The sequence below is a fragment of the Brachypodium distachyon genome, chromosome 1 (genome assembly GCF_000005505.3).
Source record: "Brachypodium distachyon strain Bd21 chromosome 1, Brachypodium_distachyon_v3.0, whole genome shotgun sequence".
Lineage (NCBI taxonomy): Eukaryota > Viridiplantae > Streptophyta > Magnoliopsida > Poales > Poaceae > Brachypodium > Brachypodium distachyon.
The window spans coordinates 15,623,668-15,645,203 of NC_016131.3; the positions used below are offsets into that span (position 1 = coordinate 15,623,668).

A 21,536-nucleotide genomic window follows, 5' to 3' on the forward strand; every position below is an offset into this window, starting at 1 on the left:
TACAGCCATCATGTTGTTAGATTGTCCTCTCTAGCAGACCAGAGGTATGGCCATCAACCTAATAATCGTTAAACCAATGGTCGATTCTCTAGGCCTTTTCTTTTTTAGAAAAGTACTTTTTTCGTCCCTCAACTTGTCGAAAAGTTCATTTCTCGTCCCTCAAAAACAATTCGTACTTTTTTCATCCCTCAACTTTCAAAACCGGACACTTTTAGTCCTTAAGGCTATCCGAAACGGTTTGTTTAGCCACGTGTCCGGTTTGCACTTAATCCTGTGACCGCCGAGGTTGTTGAAATTGGCCGTCGTCGTGCTTTGGATCTCGTCCAGGCAATGGTTGTACTTCTTCTCCATCTGCATCCATATCTTGATTGAAAAAAAATTAAGTGAAAAACTATGCGAAAACCAGACACGTGGCTAGGAAAATCAGTTTGGATGTACTGAGGGACTAAAAGTGTCCGGTTTTGAAAATTGAGGGATGAAAAAAGTACGAAATTTTTTTCGAGGGACGAAAAGCGAACTTTCCGACAAGTTGAGGGACGAAAAAAGTACTTTTCTCTTTCTTTTTTGAAGAATGACATATAAATAGCTATTTCTCTGTCGACACTGATAGCTGTTAGTAAAAAAAATTCGTTTTTTTTTGCATCAATCTCAGTAACTTATACAAAGTTACTTCTCGGTCTTCTAACAAATAAATAACATACCAGATTTATTTATGAAGCCGCCTAAAAACACATTTTCTCTAAAAAGAGAACCGTGTGCACCGACCTCATCACGCACTTAAAAAAAAATTAGAACCTCCTCGGGTTTTCGAATTTGAACTAAAACCTAGACCAGACACAAGCATCAAAACCTGAAAAGAAAAGATGAGTGTTGGTGGACAGAGTGTCCACCACCCCATCCAGAGATGTCCAAGTTTCTCCCGACGCGTGAAGTCCACCTCGGATAGAAACCAACAAGCAAACAAAACCCTGAACTACTGAAGAAAGAACGCCAGGATGGATGTGTGCACAGGTGTCTCCGAACTGAACCATGTGCAAAATATATATAGTATATAAGGATACCAACACCATGCAGAGCAGAGAGGTAATTTTAAGCTGCAGCACTAGTAGTAGTAGCAGCAGCAGCTACCAACCGATCCATATACGCAAGTGCAACCGATCTATTTGTAATTGTATAATCTATTGATCTTGTGCAGCTAGCCAAGTCATATGGAGCGACAGGAGGCCGACCGCTGCGACCTGCCTTTGAGGCCAGCTCCGGACAGCAAGAGAACAAGAAACCCGAAATGCCCTGTCAATGTTTGTTGTGCGTGAGACGGTGAGAGTTATACCAGTAGTATTATATTGCTCCATACGTTTCGATCGGGTAATAATATAATTAGTATTATATGCATGAACTCGATCTGTGCCACCCGGCAAATGGTCGCTGCGTTTATTACTCAGCTCCGTTTTCACTAGAGGGGCGGGAACTCGACTTTGCTAGTTCATCAAAAATTGATTTGAAGAAATTTATCTCAGACCATAGGAAGCCTTGTCGTGCGACGGGGACGGGCTAAAGTTTTCACCCTGACATAATTAAAGTTGACAAGTACTTACGCGGGGCAAGTTGCCACTGCCGCGGAAGTGCGGAACATGGCTTGATCGCAGCCACGTCTTCTCGATCGGACGATCAACGACAGAGAGTTCGCTCCAATTGACGAAAATTTCGCTTCTCTCATAAGTTCTGTAGAGTAGTTACCACCATCAAAACCATACGCACACCTGGACTGCGACAATAAACAAAGCAAGTCAGCACCCTGCAGCCAATGGCACCATCCCCAGAAATTCTTCTTCTTCTGCCGCCGCCGCCCACCACAGCCCATCAAACGCGCGCGCACATATATAAACCTCGCAACGGCGCCACACTGAGCAGCCGTCGACGCCGTCTCCGGCCTCCAAAATTCGCCGGCCGTATAGTAGTATCAGCCATCAGAGACTTCGATCTTCTCAGCCATGTGGCCGTGGGTCGCCGTGCTGTTCATCAGCGCAGCGGCGGCGTGCGCGTGCTACTGGGCGCGGGCGGCGGCGGAGGCGCTGTGGCTGCGGCCGCGGCGGCTTGAGCGGCACTTTGCTCGGCAGGGCGTGAAAGGGCCCGGGTACAGCTTCTTCGTGGGGAGCTCCGTGGAGCTGGTGAGGCTCATGCTGGACGCCGCTTCCCGGCCCATGGCGCCGCAGGATTCTCACCATGTTGTGCCCAGAGTGCTCCCCTTCTACCACCGCTGGCGCCAACTCTACGGTAAAATCAGAACCCATTTCGATATATATATCAATGATCGGTCCATGCATCAATTGCCCATTATTTCTTCTTCCATTTCTCAACTTCATTCCCATCTCCTTCTCTAGCTAGCTTAGCTGATCAGTCCATGCAATGGATGAAAATCAACACATTTTATCTTAAAGTTAGTTCATCGATTGGGGGGACTTTTTCTCTTTTATTTTTGAGGGGAAAGTGTGTGCATTTGCGATTTAGTCGTAAGTTTAATTTTTGTGTGTGGTGTAGTAGTATTAATTAGGAGGGGATTGATTGATTAATGTGCGTAAGGACGTAGGCGTGAAGCCGGCATGCAGGAGGAAAAGGAGGGGACATGCTTCCATGCTTTTGCAAGTCGGAACAAAAGAACGCGCCGGGGCTCAATTAGTTTAACAAATGCATGCATGCCGGCCTCATGTTAGTGATTTATTAGGTGAACTAGCTAGCTCCAATTTCACTTTCGAACCAACGTACGTGCGTGTGCTAGCTAGCTAGTCGCAAAGTTGCAGCTGCTTCCCTAGCTTAGCTAGCCCTCACACTTTACAAATCTTAATTAGAGCCTCCCTTAATTAACTATACAAAAATTTAACAACCTAGCACACCAAAGAAATTAACATACACGCAAGCAAGCTACCAAGTCAAACCCTGGTGATATATATGCTGCCTACACGCCATGATCAATCGATCAGCGGCCGATGGATGGATCCTTTAATTCGTCATCGATCGATTCACCAGGCTGTCAAGTGTTTAGGTCAATGGTAATGCTGGTGGATTAATTATTAAGCAGCTGTTATCGATCGAACGAACAGCCTAGCTAGTTTGTGTGGAATCGTAATTTGGAGCCATGGCCGGGCCGGGCACATGCGCATGAGCCGCAGCTTGCACATTGCCAGTTCGATAGATCGACCAGGGAGATCCCACTTTGCTTCAGCTGGTGGTCGATGATCTCATTTGTTTATACTGCTGCTGATCAAATCCCTGACGCACGGCCGGCAACCGATGATAATTCCCTCTCGTTTCAACAGTTTGTGAACTTGTGATTAGTTAATTAATTAATTAATCCATGTGAGGATTTGAACATTTTGTTGGACTAGACAAGTGAGGAAACTTATTCTGGGTTCATTTTCGTGTCGTAAACACTGCGTAATTTCAAACATTCCCAACCCCCCCCCCCCCCCTCTAATGCAAAATGACAAACAGTCGTCAGGTGTGTATTCGAGAGAGAGAAAAAGGTGAGAGGCCTTATTATTGTTGGGATGATAAAGGTGTGTGACCAATTGAACACATGAAAAATACCTGGGGTTCTTTCCTGCCTCGATCTTGACCGTCGAAATTTTGATCGGACGGCCGCGTCAAGGACGAATGTGTGTGCACTGGCACTTTAATTCTTGCAAATGACAGTACACATGGTTGCTTGAAAAAAAGAAGAAGAAATGACAGCATTATCATCCACCGTATAATCATACTACCGTATACTTATCTTGGTAATCAGATTTTCTTTTCCTATTTGTGTATATTTAATTTTGGCAGGTCCTAAGCATCTGATCTGGTTCGGGACCAAGGCGCGGCTGACGATCAGCGAGCCAGAGCTGATCCGGGAGGTGCTGGTGACCCGCGCCGAGCACTTCGACCGGTATGAGGCGCACCCGCTCATCTGCCAGTTCGAGGGCTACGGCCTCAGCAACCTCCATGGCGACCCCTGGGCGCGCCACCGCCGCGTGCTCGCCCCCGCCTTCCACTCCGAGAACCTCAAGCCGCTCGTCCCCTTCGTCGCCGACACCGTCCGCCGCATGCTTGACAAGCTCGCGGACTGCGCCGACGCCAATGGCGGCGAGACAGAGGTGGCGGAGCTAGCACATTGTCAATGCCATGTGTCTTTCATGTTTTGGAAGAGGACTGACACCAACGACCGTTTTGTTCTCTTTTCAGGTTGACGTGGCGGAGTGGTTCCCGCGGGTGCCGCAGGAGGCGATCACGTATGCGACGTTTGGGGGGTCTCGGCGCCGGGGGAAGAGCTACGACGACGGGCGGGCCGTATTCCGGCTCCAGGACGAGCTCGCCGGCTTGGCTGCCGATGCGCACAGCAAGGTGTACATCCCGGGGTACCGGTTCCTGCCGTTCAGGAGGAACCTGAGGGTGTGGCACCTCGTCAGGGAGATCAGGAGGAGCCTGGCGAGCTTCGTCACCGACCTGCAGAAGAAGGATGATAAGGCTGACGAAGATGGCGGCGCCGGCGGGATGAGGGACTTGATGAGCTTCATGGCACCGGCGATGACGGCGGACGAGATCATCGAAGAGTGCAAGAACTTCTTCTTCGCCGGCAAGGAGACGCTGTCCAGCCTCCTCACCTGGGCCACCGTGGCACTCGCGATGCACCCGGAGTGGCAGGACCGGGCGCGCCAGGAGGTCCTCGACGTCGTCGGCCCCCATGGCCATGGCCTCCCCACCAAGGACCACCTCCCCAGGCTCAAAACGGTATGCCACATCCCATCCCATCCATGAGAGTCCAAATATTTCGCATGCTGGCTGCTAATGAACATGTTCAAATGATGATGAATGCAGGTGGGGATGATCGTGAGCGAGACACTAAGGCTGTACCCGCCGGCGGTGGCGATGATCCGGACGGCGAAGCGCGACGTGGAGCTTGGCGGGTGCGTGGTGCCGGCAGGCACGGAGCTGCTGATCCCCATCCTGGCCGTGCACCACGATCAGGCGCTCTGGGGCGCCGATGCCACCGAGTTCAACCCGGCACGCTTCGGCGATGACCAGCCACGGCGGCAGCACCAGATGGCGTTCATGCCGTTCGGGGGCGGCGCGCGGATCTGCATCGGGCAGAACCTGGCGCTCATGGAGGCCAAGGTGGCCCTCGCCGTCGTGCTGCAGCGGTTCGCGTTCCGGCTGTCGCCGGCGTACGTGCACGCGCCCAGGGTGCTCATGATCCTCAACCCGCAGCACGGCGCGCCGGTGATCTTCCGGCCGTTGTGACCAGCAATGCCGCCTCCAGTAATATATCCCACAACTCAGCTCGGCGAAAGCTGTGGGCAAAAATGTGTTAGTTGATCGGATTCAATTAATTCCTTCCTGTAAATTATCATCTCTAGTGTCAACAGAAAATGTATAGAAGTGTATACCATACGTCACGAGTGCCAAGTTGCAAAGAACAACAGGAGTGTCCATCTTCTGTAGCTGTTAGTAATTGTCAGCTTCCCACGGTTCCTCAGAGATTTTATTCCGGTGGCTCAATCTTCCTGAATGTCATATGAACCATGTAACCTTGTACAGTACTCGGGAGAACATCCAAAATGCCAGACAGTCTCGCATCGCCACAATCACATCAAATTACTCAAAAAAAAAATCATACTAGTGCGGTAAATTCGTTTAACGATAAATGTTTACGGCAATTCTCTGTGTTTTGTGAAGACCACACTTCTTGGGCAAACTATTCCCATATAAAGATGGTAAACATTAAGCAACCACTGTACATATCATTTTACACGGGAGGTCTAGAAATAAGAAAGGGAGACAATGTTGCCTTTCTTGACCAGTAAAATATGCAAGGATAATTTTAAATTTTGCTGAGGGTCTATACTGATGAGCGCACGAGCTTCTGGATTTCCTTGATAATTAAATCTCTCTCCTCATCAAGTTGGTCATCTTCACCTATTAAGAGGAATGGACTAGAAGTGTCACATTTTGCATAAATTTCTCAACGGCGTAACAAGGGATCTTCTTTAACACGAAGTCCCAGCTATAAGTTTAGTTGTTCCATTACTGGCATCAATTGCTTGGACAGAGCACAAAATCTGATAATCCTATTTGGTTAAGCTAGGAGTAGAAAATAGAAAAGTACCTTTGCCTGCAGGAAGATCAGTGAGTAGCTTCAACAGTTCTCTGTGATTGTCTACCAACACTTGGATAATATCACGAGGCTTGTTTGGATTGGCAACAAATACCTAATTCCATGTACCAAAAATGAAACACCGAGAAATGGTAAAAGAGAAGTGCTCATAGAGTTATAATTGACCAGCACTATCGAGTTTAACATAAATTCTCAAAATCAAACAAGTCCTGAATCCTGATCAAGTACAACTGTACAAAAGTCGACATAGTTAAACACCAGATCAATATGATTAAGTGAAAATGACAAAAGGTGCCAAATGGAATAGATTCTAAAATATTCAATATACAAACTCCAGATGTAGAAATTTGTGCATTGCAACAACATATCACAAGACCAAAAAATTTCATAGAGGGTTATTATAGAAACTTTGAAGTGTGCTTCATATAACTAACGAAATCTTAAAATATTCAGAAACTTTTAAGTGTGTATACAGGTCAATAATAGCCAAAAAATGTACAAGAATTAGAAGATAAAAGATAAAGTAATACCTTAAAAATGTGAAAAGCACATATCCTGATATTTTTGCTTGAATCCTGATAAGAATAGCCAAGAAGTTGATTAGCCACGAAGCTCAAATGAAACCTAAAACTACTTCACTGCTTTCTTCGCTCAACTGTCTTAACAGAAAATAGAGTAACAATGTTCCTTCAGGAGTGTGTCTGCTCAGACTATGTTCTACATTGGAAAAGTGGCATAATTGATTCAGTTGCCACTTTTGAGATGATAAGACTAGCATTCAAACAACACATAACTTGTTGGAGGAAACGAAATTGACCTTTCTATCAGCTAGATTGTAAATAACGATGCCATGTATCATAGTCACAAAAGGAGAAAAAAGAACATTTAGCTCTGGACCGCTGGCAGCTAACAAAGAACAGTTGAAGGTGTACAATTTTGAATATCTTGTGGTTGGCGAGCGAGTAATACAAAAACAGTGTTTCTTAGATCTCATACTATACTGGTACCACTATTAACCATTATTAAGAACAAGATGAGCGGAGCATAGGAAGTGCGAATGGTAATAAGCACCATGATGATTTCTGAATGTAGAAGCAGGAAATGTATAACCAGCAATATAATACCTTCAGCAGACCAATCATAATGTTTAAGTAACGAACTTCCAAAATGTACCGCTTCATTATCTGAGCATTCGGGGCCTCCAACAGAAACTCTGAAAGAAACTGACATGAAGCAGAACACATAAGTTTCCTTTTTCAGTGCTCATCAACAAATGTTAATGGAGTTAACCCAAAATAGTCTAACCTTCACTGATTGTCTTCTTGTCACGTAATTATTCGACGTTAAAATCCTTGTGTATAGTTCAAAGAACTGCATGTTTACATAATCAGAATAACGTGTATCAGTATTAAAAGATAATAAAACATCTCGTTTTGTTTACATGAACATGGTGCAATTCACTCATTTCACAAAAAGGGTTTGCTCTCTCATCTACCTGTTCATAGTGGGAACTCAAAAACTCGGAGACTGCATCTTCATGTCTGGTGAGCAAATCCTGCAAACATCTTGTCAACCAAAAATATCAATCATGAAGGACTAAGAATAAAGACCAATGATAGTGCATAAAGCAAAATTTACAAAAACTGGTTTTACCTTGAAGGTATTCAGAGCATCAGAAGCAATATCGAAGTTTGGCAATTCAACATACTGGAAAAACAACTCGAAGCTACTTGACTTCAGTATATATCTGAAAGAGCACTACAAAATCAAAATCCATGTAAATTAATCAACTGTGAAATTAGTTCAATCATTTGTTTGCACATTGCTTTAAGCATCCACTCATAGCTGATGATACATAACTACATTTTAGAAGGTAAACTGAAGGGAAAAACTGTTTCAGAATTCAACAGCTTCATAATGTTTGTCAAGCTAACCAGGATTAACTTAGCGGGGGAGCCAATTCAGGAAGGGGAACGATTTCTTGCATATACTATGTCAGTGGGGGAATCAATTCAGGAAGGGAACTATTTTGTGCATATACTTTCTTTCCCTCGGTTAACTGTTACTCTGTATGATCATTCCTATTGAGAAAAAAGTCAAAAACAGAGGTTTTTTCTTCAAGGCATGTACATTGGACACTGTATGTTAATGCAAGTCGGTGTTAGCTCCTAGTAATCACTAAGGAATAAGAAACAGAGTTTAATGAAGACTTTGAAGCCTTACTTTGCAAGTGCAGGATATTTTATGCATTCTCGCAACATGTTCCCACAGTTCAATGCAACTTCCAGGTTCTTGTAGCTGGCATACCATAGTTACTCAATCAAGCACAAAAATATTACAGTGGTATTTATAGTAGACATGAATTGTAAAACAAATAAAATATATAACGCAACTAGGTGCGGAAATATATTTGAAAAGGCTCCAACTTAAAAACTAAAGGAACCAATGGATACTGACAAACAGCAAAACCATGAAGATAATGATGGGACCAGAAGGAAAGGAAGGAACATGATAGCTTCCAAATGGTGGTACAATTGCATTACCACTAATAAAGGAATCATTATGTGCAAATTGCATCCGTAACTCAACAAATGTAGGCCTTACCAAACAACAAGGAAATCTAGAAGATCAACATGATTTTCAATATACTGCACACAGCAGTGACTTTCATCAACCTTCTGCCTCAATAAAACACCCCAGCAGTGGACAAGATCCTTTCTACCCTGCAATGTAGAATTAATAAGTCTAATGCACTTAGGAAAAAAAACATCACATTCAATTTATAAATACCATACCTCCCAACCCAATGAAGGCAGATTCTGAACAAAGAGAGAAAGGACGCCCTCCTTGCAAATTTCAAGGGCTATCTGCAAAACCTGCTCCTGATTCGGTTCAACTTCGCCATCACCAGAAAGTGTCTGCCTCAAGGTAAATATATTTTTCTCAACATCCTCGAGAGCCTGATAAGAAAGGCATGATCAACCAGTGGTCTGTAGCATGGTATTATCTGCATAAGCAAAATGTATACAAGGAGACACCACGGACACAAAACAATGAAAACAGTAAGTCAAACAACAAACAAGCTTATGAGCATGCACCAGATATACCTCTCGTTTGCAGTCCACTTGCGTGTGAACACAGTTAAAAAGAACATTAATAGGTAGTGCATCTTTACAAGTAATGTGGATCGTGTGTAACCGATATTCCGTTACACTTTTAAACGAGATATGAATTTGCTAACAAAGCCCAACTACCGCCATGATCCTTTTTACGAACAGATAAAACAAAGTGTCCTTGTTTGGCAGCACGAACCAACTACGCAATGAGTTATTTCCTATCTTTTTCCGAGAAACCAGCAGGAGTTTTGCCTATTCATTAAGAAGAAATCAATTTGTTAAACACAAAGAAGCCCGCTACACCATATGTTGACTACTTCCAAAATAAGAAACAACAAAACAACAGGCGGAAACTGCCTTGCATCAACTCGCAGTTAGTACATAACCAAATATAACACCGGGGCTAAGGGTCAAGTTGGTTATCATATATACTGCCAAAATAAAGAGACTTGAGTACTAGAAGAAAAGCACCTAGACCTAACAAAATTAAATGAATATACAAAAGTCTAGTTATTTTATTTCTATCAGTGCACGTTCTTTTCCCACACGCCATCAGAGCGGCCCGTTGCCGCACGACAACATTGCCTAAGTGAATGCGGCGACTAAAGGAAAACCGATGAAACCACACCGACAACAACTGCCACAACATAATACATGCTGGCCTAGAACACCGAGTGGCATCCATAAGACAATTGTGGTCGCCTTCTCCTTGGCACTACCTCTCTTTGTTTTCTTCTTCACCACCTCCACATTCTTTACGAGGTTTTCTATTGGCACGATGGACCAGGGAGACAAAGGGCTCTTGAACTCATCGATGCAGGCTGCATGAGTATTTTCATCAAGCTTTACATTCTTATCCAAGAGGCTGCAGACCCGTCCAAGCAGCTCGTGCCCCGCAGCCTCGCTACCATTTGCGGTCATATCCTTCTTCTTTTGCTTCTGCTTCTCAATGTGACTGCTCTGGCTTGGCGTATCGATGGGGGTGGCCACACCTCCCCTACATCGTATTATCGGCGTAGTTATTTCCTTATCAGGAGTAGCCAGACTCAAGGGTAAGTTAGTTCTTCAGTTTCAGTTTGATGATCAACCCCAACATTAGGGCAAACTGTGCACTCCAATGCTAAGCACAATGTCAGAAGAAACCATTATCATCCAAAGGTCACTGCTATCGGAACCCTTGACCTACAAAGTACAAACTAATCCTTCCAACCATGGGCACAACTTAAATTACCAAGTACCAGTAAACATTCTTCAACAACAAAGTCTCCAAAACCCCTGGCACTAAGATCCAGAGAAACCACTCCTCACTCCTCAGAGCAAAAGGCCCTCCCATAACAAATAGCCCCATCGCGTAAGCAATCACCCACTAGGATCCGCCCCAACCCCGTTCCCCAATTGGGACGACCAGACGCTAACGACGAGCCGGAACGCGCAGATCGGGCCAGGGAGTGCACGGGTACGGTCACGGGAGGCCGGAGAAGGGAGGGGAGGGGGAGCAAGCTGCAAGCAGTGTACCTTGGCGCCGGTCTTGGTGTCGAGCGCGAGGAGGGAGTCCTTGATGGAGCGCACGAGCTCGTTCTGCGACGACCGCGGGCGCGACGCCGCCCGGAAGAAGAAGGACATCTCGCCGGACTCCGGCGGAGGGGTTTGGGTGGGGAGCGCGATTCAGGGCGAACCGAGACGTTGGTGGACGGAATGACGAGTTGACGAGGACGACCCGAGGTTTTCCGTCAAGTGGCGAGCAGCTTTTTACGCCTTCGAAAGCTGATGGCGTATACTTAGATTTTTTTAGTTTTCCGGAGGAGTATAATTCAGATTTTCGCTGTTTCTTCCTTCGTACAAATATTTCTTAGTCAAGAGTAACCGCATCTCTTATATGGTAAGTAAATTATACAGATGGCAGGGACACTGATGCTTGTAAAATCCTTCTTCATTTCTCGCTAGTCAGCCATGTACAAAATTATGTAAAACAGATGGTTTTGTCATAGAAAAAAGCTTAAAAATAGATAATGTTCCTGCTCGAAACATGTCAAGTAATCTAGAAAAAATCCTAAACAATTTACAAAAATATATTCCTCCGTTCCATAATTCTTGTCGAAATATTACATGTATCTAGACACTTTTTAAGAATAGATATATCCATTTTTAAGCAAATTTGAGACAAGAATTATGGAACGGAGGGAGTACAGTATAACACTACGATTATTGAAAGCGAGCGTCGATGTCGTCATCCTTAACTTGTACTGCGAGTTTGTTCTCATATAATGTAATGACTTATTTACGTGAAAGTGCAATAAAACACAACAAAAAATGAAGAACAGACATTACATTTACTGGAGAACCTTTGAGATGAGAAGGAGAACCATTTCAGTTTGCAAGAAACATGGTTAGTGCTTGAACACAGGACCTTCAACTTGTTTCAAGTACGCATATGATTCATGTAGCCACTTGACTACTCTATTTTTTTGCCAACATGTTTGACTGATAGAGTGTATATCTGTACACCCTTTGACCTACGAGGGCCCATCCCTGGTGCTCGAGGGATGAAACCAACAATAACTTGTCAGGTTAAGCTAATCATGGTCTCCTCTATCAAAGAAAATATAAACAAGCAAGAATTTTAAACTTCTGAGTTTCTTCCTTGGTTTATATTTTCCTTCAAGCTTTTTTTGCTCTGGATCTTCGTTGAGCATACTAGGAAAATATAAACCAATGCAAGAAACTCAGATATCAAACTCTAAACAGCTAGAAATGAAACGAGAGATCCAGTTTTTCAGTTCGACATGGAAATTCTGCAGGATAGTAAAGGTCCAGAGTTTACATAGGACAACTCACGCTTAATTAACAGCTACCACATATTAAGGGCCCAAAATATAAATGACTTGAGTCTCACAGATGATAATAGAAGCTCAAACTTGGGTAGGTTCTACTGAGTGTGAGGTTGCTTGATTTTTGTCTTCAATAGATCCATTTTCAGTTATGCTCTTTTGCTCTTCATTGTCCACCACATTGCTGTCCGATGATAGAAAAACAGGAGGACCACACTCCAATTTTTTGTCTGGGATCCAAGTTGGTGTGTCAAATCCGAATGGCATGATACTACTTGTAATGTCACGTGAGGTCTTACATACGATGAATTTTTTCCTCCAGGTGTTAACTAGATAGGCCAGGCTGTAGTATGGGGACATGTATGTAGCAGCTTTAACACCAATCTGACAAACAGACCGTAATGAGATGAGAGCAGGGCTTGTGAAGTAGCTGCGGCTTCTTGCATGTACAGGTGGCGATTTTCAGAAATTTGGGTTCTTCAGACCTCATGCTGTAACCTGCCTCTTCCCCGACTTGACAGTAAATTTCCGATCCTGTTCCCTCCCATGAACATTTCTATCATCGGTGTAAGTGACTGTGTAAGTCACTTCATGCATCTCCGCTTTCTGCATTTTGGAATTCATGTCATCCTGGACACTTTCAGGAAAGTTTATTACTGGGTTGCCAATCGCTTTGTTTGCTGCAACACTTGTCTTTTTGAAGTACTCTGCCAAGCGCAGGAATGTCACCTCCACTATCGCACTGAGTGGAAGGCATGTTACCCCTCTCAATACAGGGTCATTCTTATATACATCAGCTATATCAGTGCCCATGATGCCATACCTCGCTCCCTTTTTGTCATGCAATAGTGACCACTTCTCCTTTGGTTTCAGACTGATCCAATCAGAAAAGTTTGTTATACTACTTGTTCTGTCATCTGCATGACCTGCTTCCCCCCCATCCACCACAGAATTCTCATCATGCTTGACCGACTCCTGTTGTTTTCCCCCACTAGCACAACCTTCTTTCTCTGCCATATATTTTGACGTCAACTCGTCTAGCTCCTTCCAGATTTTAACAAACGTATGCCGTTACCAGTTTTGTGTCGCTAAAGTATTCCAAGAAGTTCTCAGCGAGGTGTTCCGTGCACCAGCGGCTTTCTGCACTCATCCATTTTCGTTCGCGGGATCTCAGAAGGTCTTCTACAGCATTGATCAACTCCCTGTTGTAGTCGTGTATAATACAGATATCAGATGGATGCACCACTGCTTGCTCCAAATTCCTAAGAAACCACAGCCAGTTTTCCCTGGTCTCGCCCTCAATGATAGCCAATGCTACTGGAATGGTGAAATCATTAGCATCTAATGCAACTGCAGTCACCAACACTCCTTTATATTTCCCGCATAGTGGCATGCCCTTGATGCATAGCACAGGGCGACAGGTACGGAAGGCTTGTAAGCACTGTCCAAATGCCCAAAACATCCGCTGGAGGACTCGAAAATCTTTAAACCCTGCAACCTCTACATCCTTAATGTCTACAAATCCACCAGGGTTTTTACGTACTATCTCCTTGAGTAACCTTGGGGCCAAGTTGTGTGAATCATAATAGGTGCCGAATTCCCACTCCAGACCCTTCTGTCTTGCGCTCCATGCCTCAAGGAGACTAATCTGCTCGCCATAGTGTTGAGCGATATAAGCAACAATTTCCTCGCTTGTCATTTGCAGATTCTGCACAAAACTGCAGAAGATGAAGCGACTAATTGTCAGGCATTCTGTTCCAGGCAACACAACCGTCTCGAGTCGGCAGTAAGCATCATCATTTACAGCTTTGAGCAAAACGTCGTAGTGCTTGATCTCAGGGGATTCCAGATACAACATGAACCTCTGCACCACATTTCTTTTCCTCTTCAATTTATTGACAGACGATCTCCAGCATTTATCAGTATCAAGAGAATGGGTGTCCCATGAGTAGTCTTCAAAATAGTATTCTTCCAGCTCAGAGTCGCCGAAGTCCATGGTGCGTTGTTGGAGGAACCCCTTGATGTCGAGATCCTGCGTCTCTGGATGGAGCCGAAACAGCCTAAAGATCCAGAGCTGCAGATCCACGAACTACATCGTCTGTGGCTGCAGCGGCAGCTCCCCGATTACATGCGCACATTTCACTTCTCTGTTCCCTGAGCAGTCGTAAACCAAATCATGGCCCTTGACGCGACAAAAATCTAGTCTTTTCCCGTAGTACACAGGCATCTGAATCGGCTCTTCAGCCTGCACACCAAAACGGTGCCACAACATGTGTGCAATTTATTCAGACGAATCCAACAGGCAAGCAAATACTACGGCGATGGGTTACTGCTACAGTTTATAGTACAGCACAGCACAGACCTGCTGCTTCGCCCGAGGCTTCCTGGCCACGGCTGCCGGGGCCTTCCGCTTCCTCACGCCGGCGGCGGCTCCCTGCGAGATCAAAACGCACAAACTTCAACAAAATCGGCGGCGGCGGCGAATGGATCGATTGGTACTGGTACTGGTAGACGGCGGAGGGCGGCGAGGAGGAGTTACCGGCATTGGGACGAGGCGCGCGTCGGCGCCGGCGCCGGCGAGCGAGGAAGCGGAGGTGGGGTCCTGTGGCTCCGCCGCTGCAGCCGCGGGGAAGAGGCAGGACGATGGGCCGTCGCGATTCTCCATCGTTGGACGGCTTCGTCGCTCGTCGGAGAAGGGTTTCCGCCGGGAAGGGAGGGAATGGGAAGGGTTTTCCCGCTGTGGATTTCTTTCTTCCTCTGGAGCTTTCCCTCCTTTTTATTTTTCTGGTGGTGGGTTGGTGAGACGGGCCCGACTGGCTTATGGCCCATAACATATGGGCAACTCTGGAGGCCCATTTAGTATGGGCCGTTTCGAAGCCAGTTTGACTTACTTGTTGGGCTGTAAATTGCCGGCCTGGCCTGCTACAGACGCTGAGTCTTGGCTCGTTGACGCAAGGGTTTTCGTGGGAGATGATTCAATATCTTCCAGGCATAGTTGCTCAATTTTAACAGTTACCGCAAGATCTAGTTCATTACTCTTCACAAGCTAGTTATTGTCAAAGTGTGATGAGGAAAGAAAAACTGCACATAGGAATCTAGAATTGTCTTCTATTTCTAACTGTACTTGAGGCCGGAAAGATCTTGGAGACAAAACAACTTTCAGATACCTTATCGTTTCATCATCAAACCAGCAAAAATTAGTCCACAAATGACACGGTTGATTGATCAATCTACAAGGCTCAGCGTATATACTCCCCATGGACGATAGAAACATACTCCCTCCGACCCATATTAATTGTCGAAATATTAAATATATCTATACGTTTTTTACACACGGAAAGCTTTTCCGCCGATTGGGAAATGTGGGGGAGTGAGCTTTCCCGCTGGCTGCTTCTAGAGTTCTTCACTTCATTTTTCTGTCGGTGGGCCGTTGGAATGGGCCGCGAGGAGGCTAGCAAATTTGATCATTAAGAAATGCTAAGCCCCCCCTCAAAAAAAATTAAGAAATGCTAAGGCATATGGGCCTGATCGAGCTTTTGCAAGAACCCTCGAGGCAATGAGTATGCACAACATCAACAACAACGACAATAAAAAAAAAAAACCTTTGGACAAGTTATTGTAGATGCCCACGTAAGAAAAGCAAGACATGTGGCTGATGAGATTCTGTACATAAGCTCGATTATTGAAAAAAAAATCAGGCAACTCAGCTATAAAAAAGTAGGGGCGAAGAACACTACAAAGGCATCGAGCAGAAGTAGCAATCACCAATCAGGGCGTACTGCGAGACTAGAGACAGAATATTGTAGCACTTGCTTAGCATTTTTTTTTCCGGTTATAGCGAGACTATATGTGATCAAGGCGTACTGTGACCCACAAGCATATAAATTACAATAAACGAACCCTATGATTATATGTGCCATGTAAGCTCCATGTGAAAAAAAGCTAAGGTAAATGGACTGCATCTTAAATCCCAAACCAAATCTTAAGCATTGTTGGGTATCTAGTTTTCTGTAGCACATAAGATGTGACTGGAGATGGCTGGGAGAGGGGCGGGCGGCGCGGCCGGATTTTGAGCCGGCGGTAGGACGGCAAGGTGAGAAGAAGTCCCGGCAGTGGTTGGCTCAAAAACTGAGTTGGCATTTTTAGGGAATGGGGTTTTGGTTACCTATATTTGATTATATGAGAGAGAAATTTTGGGTATCTACCTAAAAATATAGGGATCGGTAAGCATATAAGTAAGCTGGTGGAGCAGTTTTTAGACTTTATTTGGTATATTTGCAGTTTTTACGGATAGGTAATGAGTATAGATAAGCTAGTGGAGATGCTTTTAGGTCTAGTTGTGAAATAAAGCATCAAGATGACCTTAATACATATTGTATCAGTGACAAGGTGGGTCCAAAATTACATATCTTGTGGTTTTGGCTTGCGGATGCCACCATTAGGGATTGGCATTCGGTCTAAACGATAATAAGGGTTGGCTTTTGTAGGGTTTTTTTAGTAATTCGGTTAATAAGAAATGTCCATCGGGTTTTGAGCTAACCAACAATTTCCTTAATCACTAGCAAAAGACCCGTGCGTTGCTACAGAACAACAGAAAATTGTATCAGAACGTCAAATTAAGTCCCGTGTGGAGCCACCGGCACGCACGAGCCGGTGGAGGCGGCGGTCGGGGCCCGTGACGGATCAGCGGTTCCGCAGCCGCCTTCCTCACATGGACGACGCCGACACGCACAAGCTGGTGGAGGTGACCAAGAGCGGCGGCGAGCGCCGGCGAGATCCCAAGGGATAGTAATTACTGTGCCCGCGCGTTGCTACGGGTCAATAAAATCACAAACTATTTATTTTTATTTTCTGTGTAGGCAACTCATGTCGCTGTCGAGGTCGGATGTGGGTGTGGTGGCGTCGGTTGTAAGATGGATTAGAAAAAATCGTGAAAAAAACTGGAGGAATAGAAAATAACGGGCAGTGGCATATTGGTTGTAATTTTAACTGAAAGAAAAGAAAATGACAAATAGTGGCATATTGATTGTAATTTTAATGAAATTAACCTACGACGACCGCGACCGTATATCACCACCAACTCTAACTAGTAGCTACACCGTTAGAAATCAAAGGCATCGATTGTATTGACTCATTGGAAAGAAGCAATATGCCATTGAAGATTTGAAGTGAGGTTTTAGGCTATTCCTTCCGTCCCAATAATTCTTGTCTTGTGGTTGTTTTGGTTCAGGTTTGAAGTAAAATTTTAAACTAAAACAACCACAAAAGTTATGGGACGAAGAAACTAGTTGATTAGTTAAGTTTTATCTGGTTAACGGAGAACAATAATCGAATTAAGTCCTGATTATTAAGCTTAGCTGTGCCGGTGCCGGTTAATTCGGTTTCCGTTCCAGTTAATTTGATTCCGGTGTTCTGTTTTATTTTTACGCCCACCCTAGCCGCCGTCGTTACCCAGGGTCTCTTCCCGATTCGCAGTCTCGCGGGACGAGATTCCGCCAATTCGCCATGTCCCCCCCCTCGTCGTCGGCACCCAGGGCCTTCCCGAGCCCGAGCTATGGCGATCCATGACGCCGTGCGCACGACGCGGCGTCGGCTGCGGGAACTCCACACCCCTGCAAGTACGTACGCTCGGACGATTCTCAGGTCTCGGTTTTCAATCTCATTATAGTATTGTCTGTCTACTGGAATTGAAGATCGATCTCTGGATCGGCCGCCGGGGAACGCCCGCCCCCTCCTCTGAGCTCTTCTAAACCGTGTTCCCCTGACGCCAACTGCTTGTATTTCAGATTATTGCCTCTTGATAACCGGGCTGACTGTTGGGGATTTTGTGCACCAAGTTTTACCTTTCCCCCTGCTCTGGTTTTTGAGAATTCATAGTTATCTCTTGCAAAAAATTTGAGTTATATGAGCTAAATTGAGACATGTACTCACGAGCTCCACCGCATTGCATTGCAGGTAGTCGATAAAATGCTTCGTTAGCTGAAACAGATGGTGGTGCCGGTCAACAAGGTGATGTTTCTCAAGGTGCCCGAAATAGTATGAGACGAGAACTTGGTTTTGAGAAACTTCCAGAGGTTTGTGGATTCGGTAGTGAAGTCTTCTGGTCAACTTAAAATTTTATCGCGACTGCTAGCCCAGGAGTAGAGGATGCATCTAGGGGTAGGACTTCAGTGATGAATCCATACTCGCTTCTGAAAAAGGAATGAGCAGACCGGCTTGCATTTTGCAAATTACTAATGCGATTCATAGCATAGGAAATCAGTGGTTCATGTGTTGCAAATCCGCCAAAAATAGATACTCTATATTAAGTTAGCTCTATTGATGCACTGTCTTCATCCATTGCAGGTATCGGGGCAAAGTACATAGTACTAATTAACAAGCTATAGTTGTGACTTTGTTGTTTATTCTAGTCAGCAGCTACGCTACAATATAACTGTTGAACTTGTCAACCTTGGTTCTGCAGGACGTCTTATATCACATACATTCCATCATGCCAGTGCAGGACGCTGCTCGTGCCGTCTCGTAGATTTCTCCGTTCCTGGAGATGCTATTCCAACCTCATACTAAACAACCATACGCTTGGGTTGACTGACAAGAAATTCGAGGAAAGAGAAATCTATCTCATCGACAAAGTTGGCCAGATTCTTACAAATCATTATGGCAATGGGGTGAGGGTGAAGACACTTGAACTTGATCTTTACCCTTGCAAGAATACCAATGCCTCGCACCTGGACAGGTGGCTCCAAATCACTGTTAAGCCTGGGATCGAAGAACTTAACTTTATGTTTTCTGTATACATGAAGAAAAAGTACAGCTTTCCGTGTTCAGTTTTGTCTGATGAGGCAGCTGCAAGTTCAATTCAGTCTCTTCGCCTCTTCACTTGTGCTTTTAATCCTACATCGAAACTTGGCCGCTTGAGAAGATTGAAATTTTTAGATCTGTCCCTTGTCCACATTACTGAGGAAGGATTAGGGCATTTTCTCTCGAAATCGTTTGCCTTGGAACGGCTGGTTATCTTTGCATGCACAGGGATAACTTCCTTGAGAATACCTTGTACGCTGCAGCAGCTCAAGTTCCTCAGAATTACAAGATGTAATATGATGCGGGTGGTAGAGATCAATGCTCCAAATCTCTGCTCTTTTCACTATGGTGGGACCTTGGAAGAAATCTCTGTCAGAAATTGTTCACAACTTGAGCTTGTAGAGTCTTCTTTCTGCCCGTCTGGTATTCTCTCTTATGCTCGTGCCAGGCTTCCATCCATCGCACAAAATGTTGAGAGCCTTACACTAATCTCTCATAATGAGGTATGTGTTGGTTTTAACATCTTAATTGTCCAATTGTGGCGACCAGTCAGGTATAGTGAACAGTGATACATAAACACTTGGGCATGCTTAATCTCATGATTTGTCGTTCTTCAGAATGTAACCACTCCAATGCTGCCATCCAAGTTCCTCCATCTCAAGAAGCTGGAAATTAGACTCTACTGTTGGACACTGCCCTCCCCCCCAGCCTATGACGTATTCTCTCTGGTTTCTTTTCTTGATGCTTCTCCTACCTTGGTTTCTTTCATTCTGCGTGTAAGTCACCATTCATGTCTCTCGGAGCTATCTATGAAGTGTACTACCTTGTTATCAGAACATTGCAACTATTGTTGATCCTACCTATGTATGTGCGGGTAGATGATGCCATAAGGTCCGATCCTGTTGTTGGACACGACGCCGAATACCTGAGGCGCAAGCCGGGTTACCGGCATAACAGCCTCAGACATGCGATGATCACGGACTTCTGTTCATCCAAGAGCTTGATTGAGCTCACGATCCACATCCTTGAGAGCGCACCTTCGCTCGAGCGACTCACACTGGACACCACCCGCGGCTATGATAGGAGGTGTGGTACCATTGGCAAATGCCCCGCCTCAAGTAAAATTGGCCAATGCTTTCCTATTTGCAAAAGAACCTTCGAAGAAGCTCATAGAGCTGTGGAGGCTGCGGGCAGATACATCGCGGGAAGAGTTCCTTCGGCTGTTGAATTCGAGGTCCTGGAGCTCTGTAGTAGATGTCATATGGTAAACCATAGATCAATGCCAGAGTAGTTTTATCTTTCTTTATATTTGAGAAAATTCCATATATGGCAAATGTCTTATTCCCGGTAAAAATAAATAGCACGTCTTTTTTATGTGTCCCGCACAAACAGAACAATGTAATATCCGTTCATAGTATTTCCATCCAAATTGAGCCATCTAAACTTTCCCCTGATTGGCTTTTTTCTTTCAAACAAAATGCACATTTATGTTCCTTCCAACCATAACACATGCATATAAAGACCAATAGCAATTTTTGCCTCAACTTTGACCACGTATAGCTATACAGAAGCATAGGAGTATTCGTGTTGGTTTTGCCACACTACAGAAATTTCACAACAACCGGCCATGTTGCGCTGAGTTGGGATTATACCTGGGCAAACTTTGGGCCGGGCCGGGCTTCGTAAAAGCCCGACGGTCAAACCTGAAGCCTGAGCCCGGCCCGGCCCGAAACCCCAGAAATAGGCCATTTAAACATTAAAATGATTATTTTTGGAATAAATAAATAATTTTTATACATATTCTTTTTTTAAAAATACCCGTTTTTAATCATTTCGGGCTTTTGGGCTGGGCTTGGGACTGGAAAGGGAGGCCTGAGCCCGGCCTGGGATGTCAGGCTTCAGGCCGGGCCGGGCCTCCCATGCCCAGGTATAGTTGGGATGTTGTATCTCAAGCTTGAGGGGGATGGTCAGATGGAGAGGGCTAGAGCGGGATCCATCGAAACGCTTTGGTTCGGTGGATCAGGGGCAAGACTCTATAACCTTATAAAATCGATATTCCAAAGAGAAAATACTAAAGATAATGGCATGGGGTAACATAATTTGATGGAAGTGCTATGAGTGGAAACTGTGGATTCCGTTTGTGCTTCAGACGGGAAGCGCAAAATCCCGTGCTGTTTTTTGGTACCAAAGTGAAACCTATGCTATAGATTGGAATTTTCTAGATTACTAGCAAAAGAATCCGTGCGATGCTACGGAACAACGGAAAGTGTATCAAGCACGAGCCGGCGGAGGCTAAATCTGGATTGATTTCCATACTGAGATTGATACCGAGATTTTTTGTTTGGGTTCGGATTGATTTCCATACTGAGATGGATACGAAGAATTTTGGATTTCATGCTAAGGAGATTGATTTATTTTAGGACTGTTCGTATTATGTTGTGACAAATTTGGACCGTACGATAACTTTCGGTAAATCTAAATCGTAGAATTTCTGCTACTGAAATTGTGAATAAGGCGGGAGAAAAAGAAAATAAAGGACAATGGCATATTGATTTTAATTTTAACGAAGTTGACCGACCAACGGCGCCCATCCATCACCACCGATTTCAATTTAATATATTGTAATAGATTTATCATTCGACA

The 21,536-nt window shown here is 44.7% G+C and overlaps 3 protein-coding genes across 3 annotated transcripts; 2 read left to right on the top strand and 1 right to left on the bottom strand.

Annotated features, from left to right (window-relative positions):
* Positions 1-1,865: 1,865 nt before the first annotated feature.
* On the top strand, positions 1,866-5,511 carry LOC100836816 (cytochrome P450 734A5). Its single transcript, XM_024457806.1, has 4 exons — positions 1,866-2,274; positions 3,820-4,130; positions 4,219-4,764; positions 4,852-5,511. The coding sequence occupies exons 1-4, from the start codon at positions 1,992-1,994 to the stop codon at positions 5,272-5,274; spliced, it is 1,563 nt and encodes a 520-aa protein (XP_024313574.1). The 5' UTR covers positions 1,866-1,991; the 3' UTR covers positions 5,275-5,511.
* Positions 5,512-5,662: 151 nt separating this feature from the next.
* LOC100838065 (calcium-binding protein 39) lies at positions 5,663-10,981 on the bottom strand. The gene is made up of 11 exons (XM_003562513.4): positions 10,780-10,981; positions 8,944-9,108; positions 8,753-8,871; positions 8,372-8,446; positions 7,802-7,895; positions 7,644-7,703; positions 7,454-7,519; positions 7,273-7,371; positions 6,679-6,723; positions 6,140-6,242; positions 5,663-5,949 (listed from the first exon to the last, which is right to left on the bottom strand). The coding sequence occupies exons 1-11, from the start codon at positions 10,885-10,887 to the stop codon at positions 5,873-5,875; spliced, it is 1,011 nt and encodes a 336-aa protein (XP_003562561.1). The 5' UTR covers positions 10,888-10,981; the 3' UTR covers positions 5,663-5,872.
* A 7,551-nt stretch (positions 10,982-18,532) lies between these two features.
* Positions 18,533-20,267, top strand: LOC100837434 (the record flags this gene model as incomplete). The annotated part of the gene is made up of 3 exons (XM_024456951.1): positions 18,533-19,396; positions 19,511-19,673; positions 19,772-20,267. Coding segments are annotated over 3 exons (1,440 nt in total), but the record flags the coding sequence as incomplete, so codon positions are not given.
* Positions 20,268-21,536: the final 1,269 nt, after the last annotated feature.